Source organism: Panthera tigris, chromosome C1 (assembly GCF_018350195.1).
Source record: "Panthera tigris isolate Pti1 chromosome C1, P.tigris_Pti1_mat1.1, whole genome shotgun sequence".
Classification (NCBI taxonomy): Eukaryota; Metazoa; Chordata; class Mammalia; order Carnivora; family Felidae; genus Panthera; species Panthera tigris.
In genome coordinates this window covers 70375560-70397408 of record NC_056667.1, presented here as the reverse complement: position 1 = coordinate 70397408, position 21849 = coordinate 70375560, and the positions used below count along the sequence as shown (strand labels likewise).

At 41.8% G+C, this 21849-nt stretch overlaps 1 protein-coding gene across 1 annotated transcript in view; it reads right to left on the bottom strand.

Moving 5' to 3' along the window:
- Window positions 1-1259: 1259 nt before the first annotated feature.
- SAMD13 (sterile alpha motif domain containing 13) overlaps window positions 1260-21849 on the bottom strand; it is a 40412-nt gene continuing 19822 nt past the window's right edge. The window contains exons 4-5 of the mRNA XM_007079253.3: window positions 18704-18815; window positions 1260-2403 (exon numbers count right to left, since the gene is read on the bottom strand). Coding sequence (XP_007079315.3) covers window positions 2260-2403; window positions 18704-18815 — 256 coding nt within the window. The 3' untranslated portion in view covers window positions 1260-2259. The remainder of the gene's footprint in view (window positions 2404-18703; window positions 18816-21849) is intronic.

Genomic DNA, 21849 nt, shown 5'->3' with positions numbered 1-21849 from the left:
CATCTATAGTCTCCTGATTTGTTCATTTTGGCCACTCTGACTGGTGTGAGGTGATATCTGAGTGTGGTTTTGATTTGTATTTCCCTGATGAGGAGCGACGTTGAGCATCTTTTCATGTGCCTGTTGGCCACCCGGATGTCTTCTTTAGAGAAGTGTCTATTCATGTTTTCTGCCCATTTCTTCACTGGGTTATTTGTTTTTCGGGTGTGGAGTTTGGTGAGCTCTTTATAGATTTTGGATACTAGCCCTTTGTCCGATATGAGACAGTTTTTTTTTTTTTATTACTCACAGCCAAATCTTTTCTAGACTCATACATAAGGTATCAGGTGGATACACAGAAGCATGGCTGGGACATTTGCATGCTATCCCTTTGAGGCAGAGAGGGTTCAAACATCATTACTATTTCACTTGTGGGAAACTCCTGCAGGGAGGTTAATTCAGTTCTTCATCCCATCTTCTATTGGATCCCATGTTCCTTCCTTCCCACCTGGGTCTCCAGCAGGTGCACCTCTCACTTTTTATCACTACCACTCCTCATAATACTTAACTAAGTTCTGCCTTTTAGTTTTACATGCTTTGTAGACTGTGAGAATGTGGGGATGGAAAATGTCTCTTTTGCAGCCCCTTCTCCCACTTATGCAAAACAAAGCATAATTTAAATTTCAGACACTCCATAAACTCCATAACAATTAATTTGGAAGGCATTTTGAACCCCACCCATTATACCACTTCCCATGTTTTTGTTTTTGTTTTTTTTCACTCTCATCTTCAGACTTTCTGGTCTTTAGAGAAATGATCTTTGCAGGGGACTGAATTATAACACTATCTAAAATAGTGGCCCTCAACTTGAGGAGGGGGAAGACAGAACTTCAGGGAGTCCATCAACTCTGCAAAGTTTTATATGTGGGAATATGAACTTTGGTCTGGAGGGAAAGTACATGGCTTTCATCCAAATTTCCAGAAAATCATGACCCTCAGTGGCCTACAGAAAAAAAAAAAAAAAAAAAAAAAAAACTTTGGCTAAAATGACACCTAAAATTGGTTGTTGGATGGGGGTAAGAGAAGGAACAAGGCCTATTTGGACAATGTAATTCATAAAGAAGGTAAACCCACAAACAAATCTAAATGTTTTATAAATCCAAAGTTGCTTTTTTTTTTTTTAGGCTTAACTTTCTTTCCATGGTTTTAAGGAATGACCTTAATCCTTAATCCCAACTGAAGAGGCAACCAAACAGAAAAGATCAAACATACACTGGGAATAAACCGAAGCAATGCTTTATTGTGACCACAAAGCACCAGTTCACCAAGGCATTGACACACAGAGATTTGAACCAATGTCTCTTTGAACAGAGATGTAGCAAGCCCACTTTTTCAAGTTCTTAAAAACAAGTACTCAAACCAAGAATCCAACAGAGCATCAGAGCAATTAAAAAAATATTACACCATCATGAAGGAATATATATAAAAATACTCTGTACTAGTAACAAGGCTTTTTGATCTATAACTCTTGGCAAATTCCTTCAGAAACAAATTCGTATAAATACAAACCATAAAGTGAAAAAATGTTTTCTTCTTCGGAAACAAAGAGCCAATTTGAAAGTAAATCTATGCAGAAAATACCGTTACCCCCTATGAAAGAAGCTGAAGATGGAGGGACATCCCGAAGACACAACAGAGTTTCTCTTTTTCAGAGGTTCTGCTCCTGTAGGGGCCATGACGCACGATCGTCTCAAACATCGCAGTATATCCCAGTGAAACCTTAATAAGGTCAAGTGGAGGACCCTCTATAAAAAAGGGTGTCGGCAATTCCATCCAAATAACACAAGCTCTAAGGAGCAGAGGAATTCAAGGGAGACAGCAATCTTTCTTTTCTCCCCTTCCCCCAAGTGTTCTTGTTTTTAATCTCCCTACATCTGTAACCCAAAAGATCATTCAATTCAATCCTTTTTCAAGGATTCTGGGAAAGCAATTTGTGAAGAAAATCCCTTTGGTGGGGAGGGGTGTCTAATCATGTCAAAGATCACTCAATTTGACAAGATCCACCAGGAAAACCATCCTGTCTATAAGTTATCCTTGCTCCTCCTGGCTGAATTCAGGTCAGCCGATGGATTGCCTAGTCTATCCAATAGGATAACGTTTCATTTGACTGAAATTCTTTACATATACACATGTATGTATTCTGTTTACAAAGTTTCATCACATGAAACTAAATTATGTCATTATGTATTTTTTGAGGTCTAAGACCCCAACTTGACTGTACTATGAAGAGTGGTTCTTTAAATGCTTTGTCTGCAGAGGTTTAACATGATACTCGTAGATTTTCAGAGCAGGCCCCAGTTTTAACTGAAGTCCTGTCAACACGTCATTTCTTGTCATCAATAGCAGGGATTTTCCATCAATTTCCTACAATGGAAGCAAAGGATGAAAGCAACATGTAAGTCCAAATCCAAAGTTCAAAAGAAAAGACGTATTGATTGTCTCCAAGCTAAAAACATTACTTTTTTATTTATGCCAAATGGAAAAAATGGACTCCTCTATTTTTATGTTCCATCTTCCACTTTTATTTTTGGATTAAATGCAATCCATAGCTGATCTTGTTGTCAAGACCACATTGCTAAAGTTGCATCTTAAAAAAATGATGGCGGACTTGGTATGTATACTTGGTAGGGATCAAAGATATTGTTTCTGAAAGAGATAATGACACTTTCCATTTATAAAATATATTAAAGTTTATGCGGAATTTCTGTGTACTTAATTTCCTAAAACAACTATAAATTAGGACGGGCAGGGATTATCATAATTTTACAGGCAAACACAAGGAGCAAGGTGTGAAGATCAAGAAGTTAGGCAAAGGTAACAGGATTTGAACTCATCTGCCTACAGCCAAAGCCAATGTTTTTTCCATAACTCCTTTCTGTTTCGCTTGACACTTGCAAGTAAATATGTGTGGTATAGATGAACCAATGGGGCCATAGAGTCCTAGGTTTTCTGGAGTCTTGTTAATCACAACAATGGACAATGGAAAAATGATATACTTTCGGTGAACTTCTTTCCTGTCCTTTAAAAGAAGAATCATCCTGCCTCAACCCGAAAATCAACCTCTCATGTTGCAGGTCCTACCATGCTTCCTCTCAGTGGATCCTCAAGATTCCAAATAAGGTAGTGAGGGACAGGGCTCTGCCCCTGTTCTCTCGGAGTCCACTTCCCACACCCTTTAGGTACCCAACCAGAGTGTCCCGGAGACCACAAAGCTTGGAGGTGAAATACAAACAGGTTTCCCATCAAAGACATGAGGATCCCAAATACAGAAAATGGTTTGGAACTTTTGGAAAGAGATCACTGAGAAGGATGCTGAATGCCACCTTATTTTGGTTACTTTTTATTGTGGGGACAAGTGAGCTGGCTCTTAGGGGACCTGGACCCAAGAGATGGACCAACTGTGCATGTTAGGTAAGCTCTGACATGTCTGTACCCACCTCTCCCACTGATGGACAGACAAGGGGACATGGTGTATAACTGTAACTCTACAAAACTGTGACTCCTTCCTACACTGATCCCTAGAACTCCAAATTCCCTTGTGTTTTGCCAGACTGTGAAGAACATGTGCTTTGCACATCTCTGTGTGTGGAGAAACAGCACTGGGCTAGTGGGCTGACGAAACACTCACTTTGTGACCTGTAAATCCCTTCCTCCTCTGTCTCCTTGGTTGGCAACGTGGGGATTTGGGGTTTCTGACAGGATTCCATGAGATACTATTCTCGCAAATGCTTCCTGAGCTATAAGTTATACAATCACTTGTCATTACTCCTCAACAGACCCATCCATGGTCCTCATTTGTCAACCCCCTACCATGAACCAGAGCAGAAGGACAAGGAATTACTTATAACCGCTCTGTGGTGTTTTTGAACTCTGGAAACCCTTATTTTGCCGATTACTAGAAAAAAAAGATCTCACATTAATTTGTGAGAGACAACTATTCAAAAACATGGTGTATAAAGCAGTTAGTTGACAGGGCAAGAGTGAAAAATTAGATGAGGACATAGGAATGGACGCTAACCCTCAAGTATTTTCTTCTCCTTAAGCAGCTAGCAAGCCCAAAGACTGCCCCTCAGTAAAACCCGTAAGCATAAGAGTTTGCAGAAGAGTTTTTGACATGCGGAAACCACAGCAGCAGTTCTGAAGGCTCTGTGAGGTCACAGGAATCTGAATCACAGGTTCCTTCAAAGCTCGCAGTCTATCTTAGATTGACGGAGATGAACACTGATTCACTTGGAATGCTTTATAAACCAGCAAAGCCCTTCCTGCTCTCCAACTTTCCTTTGTTGTTAAATGACAACGAAGTATGAGCAAATGCTCATACTTAACTTTGTACATGTTTTAAACAGGCCTCAGGAAGAGATGACACTGCTTTCATTTCTACACAACAAGAAAACTTCCTCGACTAACTGAAAGTGAATTTTTTTTTTTTTTTATCTTTGCTGGCAAAAAACTCCTTCTACAACTCAGCATTTCCGTCAGAAGCCAAGTATGTCTGTGAAAGATGCTGAAATTTGGATTTTATTTAAGACAAAATAGAAAATCAAGTTTCATGCTCCAATTTGATTTTCCCTTTGTTCAGTAGCCACACTGAAGTTCACCTCACACTAGCAACGGTAAAAGAAAGCTCCATCTGGCAATCCTCATTTTAAAAATTTGAAATGAATCTAACTCATACATACAACAAAACCTTCCTCTTAAGCCATGACTACAGCAGCTCAAATGAACGGCAGTGGAACACGACATAATGGGAACGTGAGCTTCCAGGTCAAGCAAACTGTTGTCCAAACCCTGTCTCCACAACTTACTGTGTGACCTTTGGTAAAGTAAAGGACTTGTCTTCCCTGAGCCCCGGTTTCCTCACTTGTAAAATGGAAATAAGCCCCTGAAGGATTCTAGAGATTAGAAATAAATCATTCATGGAAGGCACCTAGCACAGTGCCTGACATATGGGAGATTTTCAATGACTACCAAGTGGAAATGCAAAGGCTTTGAGAGAAACAGGATGTGTTCCAATTCCAAATCCATCTACTGCTTCCTTTCTGGAAGCATGCTCCCTGCCTGAATGCTACCCGTTGCCAGAGGGATGCAGGCATATTCCTGTTCAACTTCAGAAAATTCGGTAAGATTAAAAAAGCTCAAAGACTACATCAAAAATTTTGTCTCATAAAAATTGCAAACACAGAAAAGTTCCTTGATTAAGGAAGCAAATCATTTGTTACATAACTTCTATAAAAGACTGGGATGCAAATGAAATCCGAATTTTGCCAGTCAGCATGGTGTACTAGAATGAGCATGAGATTGGAAACTGGAAGACAGAGTTTCTGATGCAGACTCCACCAGTAATTTTCCACAAGCAACCACTCCTCTATACCCCAGTTTGTTTATTAGTATAAATGAAGGGGTTGGAGTGTGACCAGATCCAGTTAAATAAATAAACATTAAAAAACATCCCATGATTTTGCATATACATCATGATTAAAGTCAAAACAAAGAGATAATTCACATTTTGGGATCCTGTTTACATTCCTGTGTTAAGGGATAATCATTTGTCAGTTTCAGTGAAGCTTTGTACATTGCTTCTGTCTTCCTGAAAGAGTAACCAAGTACCTGTTGGGCAATAATATTCATGCAAAAAAAATGTCTGCATACTTAAGAAGCTCGAGCAAGTACTCTTGCATGGAAGTAAGGTTTAGAGATGATAGGTATAAATTTCCAATGAGGGCAAGACCCTTGATCTAAAAATAAATGAGTAGGCTCCTTAGATGTTACAGCTCAGTAGATAAGCATGTGTTTTAGAGTAAGACATTATTTTATTGCTTATTAGGTGGGGCTGGGCAAGTTAATCTCTCTAAGCCTCATTTCCTTATCTATATGATGGAGGGAAAGTAGCTACTGTATTTCACTGCTGAAAGGATTACTGCAATAACATACGTGAAGCAGAATGCCTGATACCTACAGAATACTCAATAAATGCTAGCTATTAAAAAAAGTATATAAAAAAATCTTAACCCATTTACTGTTCACTCTTTCTCTCTGCGAACACTAATCTACACCTTGATAGCTTTTTCAGTTGAGCCTAATTGTGATATGGTCCATTGGAAATGTATGGGAAGAAAGATGAGGTGGGAAGAGAAAAGAGAAAGAGGCTAGGAAGAGAAAAAGAGTGGCCGTCAAGCAAGAGGCAAACCGGTTAATAGCAAGGAAGGACAAGGAATAAGTCAAAGAGAAGTCAATGGGCTTTATGATGGTGAGACCCTGCAACTAACTCAGAAAGCCATATTTGTGGTGGTGGTCTCCACCCCCTATACAGTGGAGAGGAAATGAAAGCTCAGTTTAGACCAGAAGACCGGCTAGAAGCCAAACTCCGCTGCTTCCTAGTGTCTTGCATTAACATCTGGCCCATTATTTCTTTCCTCTGGGAAATGAGAGGTTTGCACTAAGCTGGTTTCTGTCCATTCTGCTTTAACACACTCTCAGATTCCAACTCTGTCTTTGATACGCATCAGACTCACCAGCCTTATAGGGAAGTCTCCCCGTGAAAGAACAAAGCACAGACTCCTTACCAATGACGTGGAGGAATCTGATGAAATAGGTTTCCTTTTTCCACTTCGGTCTTCCCCTCACATTTTCTAGAACTTTCTTTGTAACAACTCTCTTGCCATTCACTATCTGGCTACAAGTGGTGACCAGTCTGAAGTTTCCCATTCCACTGCTTACAAAGGGTAAAAATGTTTCAGAGGAAGGGGGACTTGTTCTGGAGCCCAGGGATACAAACGTGGAAAATCCTGTGTCCAGTATGGGGATCACATCAAAGAAGGAGGAGTGGAATCTTCTGGCCCTACCCATATGACCAGTGGAAAAATAGTCCCATGAGAAGTGGTCTTTGTCTTCAAAGACATTTTGAAAGCCACAGTGTGGCCTCTCAAACCATGGTTCCTCTTTCAAACAGTTTTTGTCCCTGCTGAAGTCCCCTTTATCTTCCATTTTGATGCGGTTTCCTCTGGACTTGTCATAGTTGTTGCGTTTCTTGGCATCAGACAAGACCGCATAGGCTTCTGCTACTTGTTTGAATTTCTCTTCAGCTTCCTCCCTGTTTTTTGGGTTCTTGTCTGGATGTACCTGAAGAGCTAACTGGTGGTAAGCCCTCTTAATATCAGAAGGGGAAGCATTTTGAGGCACTCCTAGTACTTTGTAGTAATTCACCATGTTTCTTTAAAAGACCTTTCCTTTCCAAGACACAGAGTTTGTTTTCAGAAGAATTTCCATATAATTTTGGAAAGGAATATGGTGAACTACTCAAGTCTACACCAAGACCGTTTGAATCTCATCACATGGTTGTTGGGACAAACTCTCCTCTGGGGAAGAAATTCCTCTTTGGTGTCCTCTACAATTCCACCCTCTCCATCGGCCCTGATCCTGCAGCTCAATGTGGGGGAGTGACTATGAGCTCAACATTATCAGCCAATGACTCCCAGCTGATGCAGCCCTTGCCTTGCATTCCTATTGGTGGAAAATTTGAGATGGATAATATACATATTAGGAAGACTTCACCTAGTTTAAGAAACCAACACTGAGCAGCTTGTCTACAGGAAAAACAAAACAAAACAAAACAAAACAAAACAAAAAACTGTTTATGTGGCTCAGAAAGAAGTCTACCTTATTTGTTAAAGTAATAGTCAGAACCAAAACGGGTCTTGACCTTAAATCAGAAACAAAATCCATTTTGGCTCATTGTGAGGACTCATGCCTTCAGTGACTTAATGGGTATCTCTGTGTTATTTAATATTTGCTGCTGGCACAAAGTGGGTGATAAAGGAGCTCTATTAAAAAAAAAATCTTGTACACATTTCTGATGAAGGAAAAAGAATGAAACTCACTTCATCAACTGAGGAAACTGGGTTACAGAGATGTCTGCCTAGATTTAAAACAAAACAAAACAAAACCCAGAATAGATATAAGGAACAGAATTAGAAGTGAAGGCTTCCCATGTATGGTCAGATAAGGCTTCTTCACTTCAGCTATCTTTTAAAGTTAGCCTTTTTGAAACTTATCTCTGGACTTAAAAACAAAACTAAGTAGCAGCATCACAACAGGAAATGCTTTAAAAAATGACTTCGAGGGGCGCCTGGGTGGCTCAGTTGGTTAAGCGGCCGACTTTGGCTCAGGTCATGATCTCACAGTCTGTGAGTTCGAGCCCCGCATCAGGCTCTGTGCTGACAGCTCAGAGACTGGAGCCTGCTTCAGATTCTGTGTCTCCCTCTCTCTCTGACCCTCCCTCATTCATGCTCTGTCTCTCTCTGTCTCAAAAATAAATAAACAATAAAAAAAAAATTAAAAAAAAAAAATGACTTCGAGGCTCAAGTGTAGCAAGGCCTGTTGGTGGCTCTTTTTTCCAGGACACACAACTACACATTTCTCAAGATTTCCTTGCAATGTGGTATGACCATGTGACCACGTTCTGGCCAATGACAGATGAAACAATGATGTGTTTCTATGTGCACCTGGCCCATAAAACCGCCTACGTGTGCCCCTCCTTGCACCTTACCTTTATGCCAACTGGATGTCAATGCCTGGATGATCCTGATCTTGCTGAAGATGACAGAGCCTCCATCAACCTGGGTTCTTGAATTATAGTGAAGGAGAACACTCCCAAGACCACCTTGGACTATTTACATGAATAAGAAACAAACTTCTACTCGGGGTGCCTGGGTGGCTCAGTCGGTTAAGCCTCTGACTTTGCCTCAGGTCATGACCTTGAGGTTTGTGGGTTCAGGCCCCACATTGGGCTCTGGGCTGACAGCTCAGTGCCTGGAGCCTGCTTCAGATCCTATGTCTTGCTCTCTCTCTCTGCTCCTCCCCTACTCATGTGCGTATACGTGCGTGAGCTCTCTGTCTCTCAAAAAAATGAATAAACATTAAAAAAAATTTTTTTAAAGAAACAAAATTCTATAATTATGCCATGACACATGTTTTCATCTACTTGGGACAGCAGTTAGTAGAATACACCATTTCTACAACTTCACCTTTACTTCTAGAACCTTCTATAATGTCACTAACCAGAAGACTACAAAACCCTGCAACACTTAAAAATCTAAAATTCTATCTCTCACTCCTCACTCTCATTATACCCACTTTCACATTTCAAATCCACTTTTTCCAAGGTTATGAGTCTCCTTCAGGCTCTTCCTTTGTATCAAGTCTGCACCCCCCGGTTGGCACTGGGAACCATTCTTTTATATGCCCTCTCAAACTGCCCTCTTAGGCTATTAGCCATCCACTGTGCCCATGCCACAAGCACCCCATCCAGGAGCAGTGTAGCAATCCAGCTTCTCTGACTCCTATACCTGGTGCAGCTGGGAAAAAAAAATCAAGATGCTGTGAAGATGAAACATTAGATGTGGGCACTGTGCCGGTCTCAGCTGGGTCAGTAAAAGTCCTCAACAGTTCTGGGTATCCTCAATCAGATCTCTCTCCCATTCCCCATGGTGGTCCCTCTTAACGGTCACTGCTTTCCTCTAGTTCCTTACTAAACCTCTCCCCGTCCTGTCCACTCCAAGCACAGGAGCTTGTCTCTTGTTTAGCAAAGGAAATAGAGACTGTCAGGAACTCCCTTCCTGTCCCTGGGGACAAGGGCTATCTTAGCTAGATCGGTATACATCCTCACCTATGTCCCTGGAGCACAGGAAGGATAGAGGAAGAACAGGAAGGACAGGAGAAGATATCCCTGTCTTGCTCAGAATTAATCCCTTCATATTCTTTTTAAAACAACAAAATAAAATATCTGAATATTTTATCGACCAAACTGAATGAAGTGAACCATGTATATTATGGCCGACATTACATTTTATTATGGTAAAATATATGTAACAGCAAGTAGGCCATTTTAATGAACTGTTTTTAAGTGTACAATTTAGTGGCATGAATGTATTTACAATGTAGTGAGATCATCACCACCATCTATTTTCTAAACTCTTCCATCACCTCAAACAGAAACTCTATTAAGCAGTAACTCCCTCTGCCCCCAGTCCTTAATAGCCCCTAAGTTGCTTTGTGTCTCTATGAATAATTTGCCTGTCTTAGATATTTCATATAAATGGAATCATACAATATTTAATTGGTTTACTTCACTTAGGAGAGTGTTGTCAAGGTTCATCCATATTGTGGCATGTGCCAGAACTTCATTCCTTTTTATGGCTGAATAATATTCTGTTGTATGTATATACCACGTTTTGTTTATCCATTCATCTGTTCATAGACACCCGGGTGGTTTCCACCTTTTGGTTGTTGTGAATAATACTGCAGTGAATATTTGTGTACAAGTATCTATTTGAGTCCCTCTTTTCAATTCTTTGTGGGGAATTATTGAGCCATATGGTAATTCTATGCTTAACTTTTTGAAAAGCTACCAAACTTTTCTACAGCGGCCGCATCATTTTATATTCCCACCAGCAATACATGAGGGTTCCAATTTCTCCTATCCTTGCCTTTCCATACTCTTTGATCTCATCCTTTTCCTTATCCTCAGGGAGTTTGCTTTATTTAACTGTCCTCAATTTCATTGAATTTTAACCTAATTCTTTTGGCTACTTTCCTGCATGTAAATAAGTTTGAGTGTCTCCTCTCTCTGAAAAGAGCTCTCATTTCTATATACTACCACCACCCCTACCCCCACCTACTGGTTCTACCTCCACTTGCCTATCTCCTGTTCATTCCTCAGCTTGGAGGAAAGGGTCCTCCACCTCAATAGTCGCCAATACTCCCCCACCCCCAACTCCACTGAAACCCCACCATCATTCGCAGACTCCACTGGGGCTTCACCTTTTTGAGGAATTTGACCTTGTCAATCATTTCATTTTTCTTAAAACTTCCTCCTTCATTGGTTTCTGTACAACCCCTCATTACTGGTTCTCTCCTCACCTCCCTGACTTCTTTCTCAGTTGCTTTTCATAGTTGCCTTTTTTGTCCCAACCATTAAAAACCTTGGTGTTCCCCAGGGTGCTGACCTTGACCTTTTTCTCCCCCCCCTTCTATATGCCTCTCTCATTCTCATCCTTCTTGTGACTGTTGATGACCTCATATCTCTGCCCCTAGGTCTTACTCTTCCCTTGAACCATCTGCTAGATATGTCCACCTGGAGGTACTACAGGCCTTCAGATTTAATGTGTCCCAAACTGTGCTCATTTTAGCCCTTTTACAACTTACCTCCCACAAACATCCTAGTTAATGGCACCACTTTACAACCCACCCAGTCTGGAAACTTGGCAGTCACCCAAGTCCCGTTCTTTGCCATCTGTGGGCAGAGAGCTCGGTCTTGGGTTACAGCAGAGAACAGAGATGGGACAAATCTTCATCCTCTATTGCCAATGATCCACTAAATTCTTCTGGCCATCTTCCCATATTTTCGAAGCCATCTTTTCCTTTCCCCAGTGGAATTATTACAGCCAGCTTTCCCACCTTCCATCTAGTTGTCCTCCAAGCCACATTCCACATTGCCGCCAGACTGATCTTTCAAAAACACAAATCTCATCCTGGCACTCACTTCCCACTTAATATCTTTCCATAGTTTCCCAGTGCCTTTCAGGTCAAGTCTTCCGTCTGCCAGGCAAACCAGACTGTCTGTACCCTGGACCCCAGTTTATCTTTCAGGCTTATCCCTTGATGTTCCCTGCTCCACACCTCTAACTACAAGGTACTTGGAATTCTCAAGATAAATCATACTTTTCTCGTGTCCTCATGCCTTTGTATTTGATCGTCCCCTGCCAGGAATATTCTGTGCTTCCTTCAAATGGTTCCCACACCTACAATCATTTCAGGTGGTTTGTTAAAGTAAAATAATACTTGTAATGATGAGCACTAATTACTTCAACAGTTTTATATTTATTTTAATAAGCCTTAGAAAAAGCTACAATAACTATTGAAACAACTGAACAAGTGAATGAGACAAAGAAGCACCATGAATGTACCTGGCTATGTGATAATGTCTTATAACTGGTCTCATTTCAAATAAATGACTTAAACAACCATTTGGGATTTTGGGTTTATAGAAATATGTTCTATTTCAATCAAAAATTCAAATGGTTTCTTCCTTATCAGTTTTGCTTTCAATTCTCTTGGCTATTTTCTTATTGTTAGCGTCATCCACTGACTTTTTAACTATTTCCCCAATATTGGTGGACTGGAAGGACACAGCGGCAGAATCTGAGTTGCCACTACCTCTGTTGATTATGTTATAAAATATTTTAAGCATTTCAGGAGCCTTCAACTGTAAAGAAATACCAGGTGTCAAAGCACCTTAAATATTTTCAGTAGTTGGTATTATAAAATGCTTAAAAAGTAATAAAAGTGATTTCTAATTTGTGGGGACTTAACTAATCTAACTCAGAGCTGAATGTACCATGGACCTAGTGAAGCTTAACTTTTGCCTTAGTAATTGTGTATTCATATTTCCTAATTTTTCTCCACAAGGAGGGCTCTTAAAATTGTAGAAAGCTTCCCAAAACCTAGATTGGTCCTGGGTCTAGTTAGAAATATCCACCAGAATCACTACAGTTGAAATCCATCTGGCAATGACTTCGGCCACTATGCTCAGAGTTGCTCTGATTGGTCTCCCTACTTGACTGCTCCATTTGGAAATAATGTTATTTGGCAATTCATAGCAGTGAGAATTTGTATTCATATTTGTTAAGTCAGTGGCTTCAGAAAGTTAGCAAATAGCCATCTGAAAAGAAATGCATTCCAAATGAATGGTTTAAACAACAGTTGGGCATTTCAGAGTAAAATACTGCTCTTAGTCATGTGGTTTGGGGACAGTGAGGAGATAATAGAGTAAAATTAATTTGTCACCATGAATTGCACATTACATTGTTATGATACTCTGAGGAAAAAAAAATCTCAGTGATACATATTGTTCTAGAAACAGAATCACCGATGTTACTCACTTGTAAGCTTGAGGAACCTGAACAATAGGAATTATAGGACACTGATTGAGTGGCAGACTGCTGTCTTCCAACTCCTTCATATATAATGTGACTATGTGAGTCAGACAGACAAAGACACGGAAGTGCAGTAACTACATGACGAGCGGCAGAGCTGGCTGTGACCCACATGAGGGTCCAGTCTGAGTGGTGATGAACCGGACTGCCAGAATTCCTTAAATGGCAACTAAAAGCACTATCAATAGAAATGGCTTCACACCGGAGAATGGTGCTCATTTAGCCTTCAGAGTCTGACAGAGTAAACCTTATCCTAAATGTTCTGTGAGGAAAGCGGAGATGCTTTTGAGTAAGATTAGTCAGAGGGTTCTCTTAAAAACCAATGCTAGGAAAGTAGAAGTCCTTTTACTTCATAAGTACCTTTGACTCTTGAAAACCAGGCAACTTCTATCTAAGGGCAAGTGCCATATCATCTAGTCACCAAAATTCAACACTGTATACCCAATATCTCAAGTGGTTTTGCGCTCTGTGCTGTGCATTGAAAGCATACTTCATCAAGGCTGGTTCTAAACTAATACCTGACTATTAACGCAGCAGCTTGAGCAATATTCTGCTTGTTTACATCAACATTCACTTTATAGAAACCTGTGTCCTAGAAAGGGCAGACTCTTCAGGATCCTCCAGTGATCAATATCAATCAGGAGAAAAGAAACTTGGAGTCATGACTCTAACTAAAACTCTTCACCACAGCATGAGAGATCTGTCTGCCAGAAGACACCTGGGAAAATAGTCACCACACCATGGTGTCCATAGGAAAGAGAGCACTGACAGAGTTGTCATCACTGTGTCCTCCACTAAGGACTCCCACTGCCTCCTGTTCTTACAGGTCAGTGAACCCTCTGGAACACTATGTTAATGGGGCCAGTGAACCAAGGAAGAGTGAGTGGTATCACTGGTCTTAAAGGGGACTGACCAGAACAGTAAACAACCTGAAACACACATACACTACTGACACTGGGTCATCCTGGGTGGGGCAAGGGGCTAGGCAGGGGCTTAGACCTTCCCTCCGGACAGTTCTTTTGGCTTACAGTTGTGGCTTACGCAGAAGGGTCAAAACAATTTTACAGAAGAAAACTTGATAGAGATCACTGTACCAGAAGGAAACTTAATGGAAACCATTGTCATGTGGCAGTGCAATGTGTCTGCACAGGGAAAAGGCAGTCATGCAAAAATCACCAGCTTAACCAGATGCTTCATACCCCAGGAACATGGGACACCATTTCTGCCCTTTGGACAAACCTTACTCAATGGCCTGACATCTTCCAAGGAGGCATACTTCTAGAAAGCCACATCTGTGTCTGGTTGCTACAGCAACAGAATATCCAGTATGGTACTGTGAGGCCATATCACGAAGATGGATATCTGAAAGTCAGCCCAGCTGAAGGTGGACATGTCTGGCATCAATGTCGCTATTTTAGCCAGCGCTAAGTTCTGATCACAGTTCTGGAGGCTGGGAGTGCTCACAGTGCCAGCATGGGCAGGTCTTGGTGAGGTCCTCTTCCTGGCTGCCAGGCGGTATCCTCTTGCTGTACCCTCACATGGCAGAGAGAGACAAGCGAGCTTTCTGGTATTTTCTTTCCAGGGCACTCATCCCATCACGAGGGCCCTATGCTCATGACCTCATCTAAATCTGATTATTTCCCAAAGCCCTCCTAATGCCATCACATTGGGAGTTAGGGTTTCAACATATGAGTTTTGGGAGGGGGCACAGACATTCAGTCCATAACAGTCGGCCATGAAACTAAGCTCCCCACATTATTGACAACTGTACTATCCTTTCCAGACTTGCTCTTTCCAAAGTGGTTTAGAGGGTACTCTCCAGTCCTGTCCTGCTACTGTCCAATGGCAAGGCAAAGCTTTCTTCCAGGAGATTTCACACTGTGGCGCTTCTTATTGTTTCTTAGCTGCTGAGACCTGGAAGATGTACCTGGAAGGGACATGCGTTTGGGCTGGGGGTGGTCTCAGTCTTCCCATCTAGGATAAACTTGGAGAGTGACTGCTGACTTTTGAGATTCACTGCAGGAAGATCCTTGGAGGTGAAACATGAATCCTTCTTCTTCTTTTTATTTTTTATTTTTTAATGCTTATTTATTTTTGAGAGAGAGAGAGAGAGAGAGAGAGAGAGAGAGAGAGAGAGACCAAGTGGGGGAGGGGCAGAGAGAGAGGGAGACACAGAATCCAAAGCAGGCTCCATGCTCTGAGTTGTCAGCACAGAGCCTGATACAGGGCTTCAACCTATGAACTATGAGATCATGACCTGAGTCAAAGTCAGACGCTCAACTGACTGAGCCACCCAGGTGCCTCAACATGAATCCTTCTGAGACATGATGATGGAAGAGGCAGGCTAACATAGTAAAGGATCCTGATCCTCAGTTCTCATGGAAATCACAGCAGCTACTTGTCTTATCAGCGGGGCCTGGCCAGTGATTCCCTCCTTTCCCTTCTTCTACCTCCTTTAATGAGAGGAGGGAAGATGACGATAATTACACGCAGGATGAAGATGGGGATTACTTCCAGAGAATAATTCAAGGCAGACTCTTTCCAACCACCCTTCCATGAGAATGAAGGAACTCGAGCTTCTAGACCATTTCTCAGGCTCCTGAGTTGGGTTCAGCACAGTAGCAGGATGATGCCCTTTCCCCCTTGAAGGACTTCTGAATGAAATGCTTTGGGAGAATTTGTTCCCTTTTGCCTCCCGGTGTTGCTGGTACCACAGTGATGTCATCCTTGGGAGAAAGGGCCTGCTCCTGGGCCAAGCTCAGAGCTGGCCAGCTCCATTCTCAGGTCCTGCACAGAATCTGGAAGGCCCAAAGGACACCCCCCTCTGCCCCCAGTCTGGGACATCTGCCTCCGAGGAGTCTGAGTAAAAATGCAATCTGAAAAACACTTTTGGGCAGCTGGGAATTTGGCCAAGAGACCTTTTAGCTCAGTCCTTTTTTTGGTTAACCTTTCACAATATTGTTTAAATTTAATTTTGGAAGGGAGTTATTCAACTGTAATGACACAAATGGATATCACTCCATTAAAACCGAAAATAAAATATGTTCCAGCCGATCAGCCTTCGCTTTTCAACCTGAGCTATTCTCCCCCACAATTTTATTATAAAAATTTTCAAACATGAAGTTGTAAGAACTTATATAGTGAAAACCCTTGTAATCATCACCGAGATTCTACAATTAACATTTTCTGTACTTGCTTTATCATGTCTGTCCATCTACCCATTCCTCTATCCAACTGTCAATACATATTTGATGCATTTCAAAGGAAGTTGCATAAATCAGTATATTTCTCTAAATATTTCAGCTTGCATATTCCAAATTGTTTAATTTTTTATTTTGAAATAAAATAAAATAATTTATTTCTTTTGATTTTGAAGTAAAAGGTAGACGCTATGTAACACACAAATCGGAAACATCATAAACCTGTGCATATGCAGTGCATCTACTGATGCGTATACGTATAATCCAAACCCTCATCAAGACACGAAATGCTATCATCACCCAGAAAGTTCCTTTGTGCCGCTTTCTAGTCATTCTCCACTCCCACCTATCCAGAGGCAACCACTGTTTTAATTCTTGCTATCAATGATGCATTTTCCTGTTCTCAATCTTTATCTAAATGGAATCGTGACGGTCTGAATGTTTGTGTGTCTCCCAAATCATATGTTGAAACCTAATCTCCAGGGGGTAGTAAAGGTAATTGGTGATAGTGTTAGGACGTAGGGCCCTTGGGATGTGATTATAAGGATTAGTGTCCTCACAAAACGAGCCCCAGAGAGCTCTCTCATCCCTTCCTCCATCCAAGGACACAGCTAAACGACAGCTGGCTAGGAAGAGGGCCCTCGTTAGACACCCAGTCTGCAGTCTCCTTGATCTTGGAATCCCCAACCTCTAGAACCATGGGAAATGAATGTTTGTTGTTTATGCCACCAGTTTCTAGTATTTTCGTTATAGCATCCCAAATGGACTAAGATAGGCACTCTTCAGTATGAACTCCTGAGTGAGGGTTCTCTTACTCAGTGGGATCCTTTGAGACTCATCCAAACTGCTCCACATGAGTAGTAGTTAGTGTGTGTGTGTGTTACTGGGTGGTATTCCGTTGTGTGACTATACTACATTCTCCCACTGATGGACAGTTAGGCTTCCAGGTGGGACAATTATGAATAAAGCTACTGAGAACAGTTTTGTACAAATCTCTTATGCACATATGCTTTCATTTCCCTTGTGTAAATTCTCAGGAATGAAACTGCTGGATCATGGGGTAGATGTCTGAGTATTTTACACCGCCCCCAACACTGTAGGAGAATGTGTTTGTTCTACATCCTCATGAACATTTAAATTTATTGATCTTTCTAATTTTAGCTATTCTGATGAGTGTGAAGTGATTTAAGCAGCTATTTTGGCAAATTTTCCAAATTAATGACAACAACAAATAGACACACATACAAACACACACACACACACACACACACATGCACACACACGCACACATATATACATATGTAGAGAGAAAGTGAGGGAGGGTGGGGGAGAGAGAAAGAGACAGAGATTAAGAGAGAAAGAGGGAGAGACAGAGATCAGGTTTGAGAAAAATATTGAAGGAGATTTAGAGATTTATATATTAATATATTAGAAAAGTTTACCTACCCAAACCCAGCGTAGAGAATAAGAGATGGCTAAACAGATATGGAAAAAGCAGCCAGACACATTCTTCAACTTATAATTCTATCAATTATATTACAATACTTAAAAAGTAAATTTAATGCTTAGAAAACTTCATCCTTCACTGATTGGGAGATAGGATCTCTGTTTCCCTGCAGGGCTGGTCTGGTGTAGACCAAACATGCCCCCTCAATTTGCTTCCTCATGGTAAGGCCCTTTGAGCACCATCCCTACAGAGCTGGCACAGCCTTAAAAATGGAGTCCGAAATCATGCAGACAATGGAGAGGGGCCCTGCTTCTCTTTCCCTCTTTCCAATACCAACCCTGGACCTGAGAGAAGAGAATTAACAATCTGGGGGCAAAAACATTGCGCAGGGCCTACCCTAGGCCCTGTGCATACACAGTCCTTTAATCTTTACACCACTACCCTATTGAGTGAGGCATTGATGGCCGCATGTTGTGGACATGAAAGCAAGACTCAGAGAGATACAGTAACTTGCCCAAGGTCACGCAGAGTTTAACTCTAAATCTGTACTCTTTCCCCTCTACCTTGCTAAGCACCCAGAAAGCAAACTGGAGGGGGCTTACTAGCTCAGTTGGTGCTGAAGCCAGTAGTACATGGTGCTGCATGTCTCTAGTCAGATCCATCCCTCATTTTCCTTTCTTTTCTGTTTTCTCCTTTCCAGGGTGTCTGTGTTGAAGGGAGGGCTGTCCCATCTTTCAGAAGGTGCAGATGTAAATGAGTTTTAGCCCTCCTTCCTGCAGCTGTGACTGTGTCCCAGGGCTTGGGGCTTCCTCTGGCAGGAAGGAATCATTAGCTTGTCACTTTCCTTCTGCCCTTCCCCACCCTCCTCAGTATCTTAGGGTCTGGTATGATCAGCGTGTGATGTGGAGGACACGCACAGACTCACAGATCCCTCACTGCTCACTGGTCCTCTCCCCCCTCATTCCCTGTGCCCACTGTGGGGAACAGGTAACCGTGTTCATTTGTGTCTCTCTAGACCAACTTACCTGCTCCTGAAAAGCACTAGCTTGCTCCTCAAATCCCGCTGTTCGGAAATAGTTGACGACATCCATCACAGCCCAGTCTGCAGGGTCTGGTGGCCTCCCATTCTCCATGGAACTGCAAGACACAAATCCAGACATTTGTCATGGCGGAACATGCAAGAGTGTGTGACCGGGCTCACTTACTCAGACTCCCAGGGGCGGGCCCCAGCCAGCTTGCTAGAACCATGGCCCTCTCTTCCCTCAGAGGTCCAGATCTCAGTTTACCTCTCTCAGGACCATAATCATTCTTGTGTTTCTTGGGTTCAGGAGATCATTACTCTTGCTGGCTCAGTCATTGCTTTCCTGATAAACCATTAGACCCTTCATGAGTGGTTCCATGATTTCTGGCAACTGACAGAATTATATTTATACTCCCGGATTACACAAACCAGGCCCTGTACAGGATGGCCCCACATACCTGTCTTTTCCCATCTCCTACCACCTTCCCCATTCCCATCCCCACACACCCTCTCTGCAGCTGTGAAACTGCAGGGCTAAAGCCATTCCCCAATATGCTGTTCCTTTCACAGCTGTGTGCCCTTCACATGCTTTTCCAGCCGCTTACAATGCCCCCTCATTTGTCTCTACTTGACAAAATCTGCCATTCCTACCTGGTTCCACCTAGTTCCCATGCTACCTCCTCTGTGAGGCATTTTCTGGCTCCCCCAGGAAACTGTTTTAGTTATAATCTCCTATGCACTTGAGAACTCCATTCAAACTCCATTGTGGTACTTTCCACACTGGATTATACTCTCTGCTTACTGGACAGTCTCTCCCATCAGAGTGGGAGATGAGGGCTAGGAATATACATCTGGGCCTGAATCATTTTAGTATTCTTAGTGTCAAGCATGTATTAGGAACTCAACCAATGTGCAAATGACTAGACAATGATCTAGTCAATGTCAATGACTAGACAATGATCAAGAATCTGAAAGGGTCTATGGGTAACCTGCCTCAGTGGATTTAGAAAGGAGGGATAGGAAAAGTAGAATCGCAAGAACCAGCTATTACTGTGACTTTGCCTCATTTCTGTTTTAGGAGTATTTGTCTGGATTTCTCTACATCTCATCCAAAGTGATTCTTCATCTAATCACATTGTTTCCCTGCTTAAAATCCATCAAAAGCTTTCCATTGCCTTTGAGATAAATTTCAAATAGCTTAACTTGGCTTGGGAGATCCTCAGGACAAAGCTCCTGCCAGCTCTCCAACTAGGAATATACTAATGAGCAAACAGACATGGTCCTTACTCTCGTGGACCCACAGTTCTGTGGGGGTAGACACTGATCAGTAATCATACAACTAAATGCACAGCTAGCTGTATGCTATGGAGGACAGGTACACTGTGCTATGACAGTTTAAAGGGCAAGAAGATACTTTCCTGTGGAAGTTTCTTTTGAGGTAAGGTCTAGAAAGCAGCCAGAAGTTAACTGTATGAAGTCAGGTGAAGATTATTTCAGGCTCTTTCATAGGAATATATACAGTCAGCGGAGCTATGCAGATCTTGGAGGCCACATTGAGGATTCTGGATTTTTGTCTACAAGCAATGGGACTTGGTAAATGGTCTGATATAAAGAGGGTGACCAGATCAGATTCGCACTTTGAAAAAGAGAATTAGAGAGGAGCCAGAGGGGAAGAAGGGGGTGCCAGTGAGAGGTGGTCTACTGGAGTCATCCAAGCAAAGTCATGGTGATCCAGACTAGAGTGGTGGCTGTGGACAGGAGAGGAAGTGTGTGGATGTGAAAGATTTTTAACCAAGAAAATCAGCATGACTTAGTCGTGGACTAGACATAGAGAATGAAGGAGATGGAAGTGTCATGGAACTGGAAGGACAGTGGTAACTTCTCTTAGATGCCACTGCTAGGTTTAGTTGGACACACTGAATTTTGAGTACCATCTATATACAAGCAGAGACTGAATGTGGGATATGTGTCTGGTGGTCAAAGCAGATGAGTGGGCAAGAGGTATACATTTGGGAGACAGAAGCATTTAGAGAGTAACTGAAAACTTGGGAGAGGGTGACAAGAAAACTGGGCCTAGAACTAAAAACATGTAGCACAAATTGAAAGCATTCATGTTACTTTTAATGGAAATGAAATTGCGCAGACTTTGGGGATTCCTGAAAACATTCAGATATTCATAAGTCAAGCTGTACATCTTCCTCATCCCTAGCATAATGGTTTGCCCATAGTAGGAACTTAAAATATTTGATTAAAAAACTAAAATTCTGTCTTAAGAAAAGACAGCCCTTAATCAATGGCACACATGATCAATGATTTATCAACACAACACTTGATTTAAAAAACATTTAGAGACAATGCTTACTAGTTAGTAGTGTTTTCCCTTTCGGGCTTAGAGATTGTGAATCTATAAACACTGTATGCCCATGTACACATGCACTCATATACATGCATGCTTACTACGTGCACACACACACACACACATACACACACACACCTTCCTACCGTTTAACAGGCAATACACACAGAGAAAAAGCTACTTCAAACTAACCTTGGCAAACATTAACTATGTATTTTAAAGTCAAAGCTAAGTGTTTTTTTAAAACATTGTCCACATGCTGGGATTTTCCATCATCCCATTAATGTACACAATCACGAGCTGATAGTGGGCACTCCCTTTAAGGTACCATTTTTCTTCCCTCTCTTGCTTAAGGTGGGTTTGAAGAATGTTTAGAAAGGAGTTCATTTTCCAACAAATCTTTTAAGTTTTCTAACGAGCTTACTTCTAGCAGTGAGCAGACAGTCCCATCAGATATACTTTTAAGTGCACCAGAAAACATCTGAATTCACTCTCCCCGTGGCTGACTTCAATTAACTGCCTTTCCTCATAAAGAATAGTTATCTAATTGTAATACAAAAGTATGCTACGTTGTCATGTTAGGATGGGAGGCTTTCCTGATTCTTATTCTTCTGGGATATGACATCATCGCTTCCATAAATGTGACATATTCCTGAGTACTAGCAATGCAGCAGAGAACAAAGACTTTACAACACTGTGTGTGGGTAGCGTACCACGAAGAAGAGGAGCCATGGAGAACCGGCGTGCTTTCATATTTAGGGCAAGGGGATCCACACAGAAGAAACAAGCAGCAT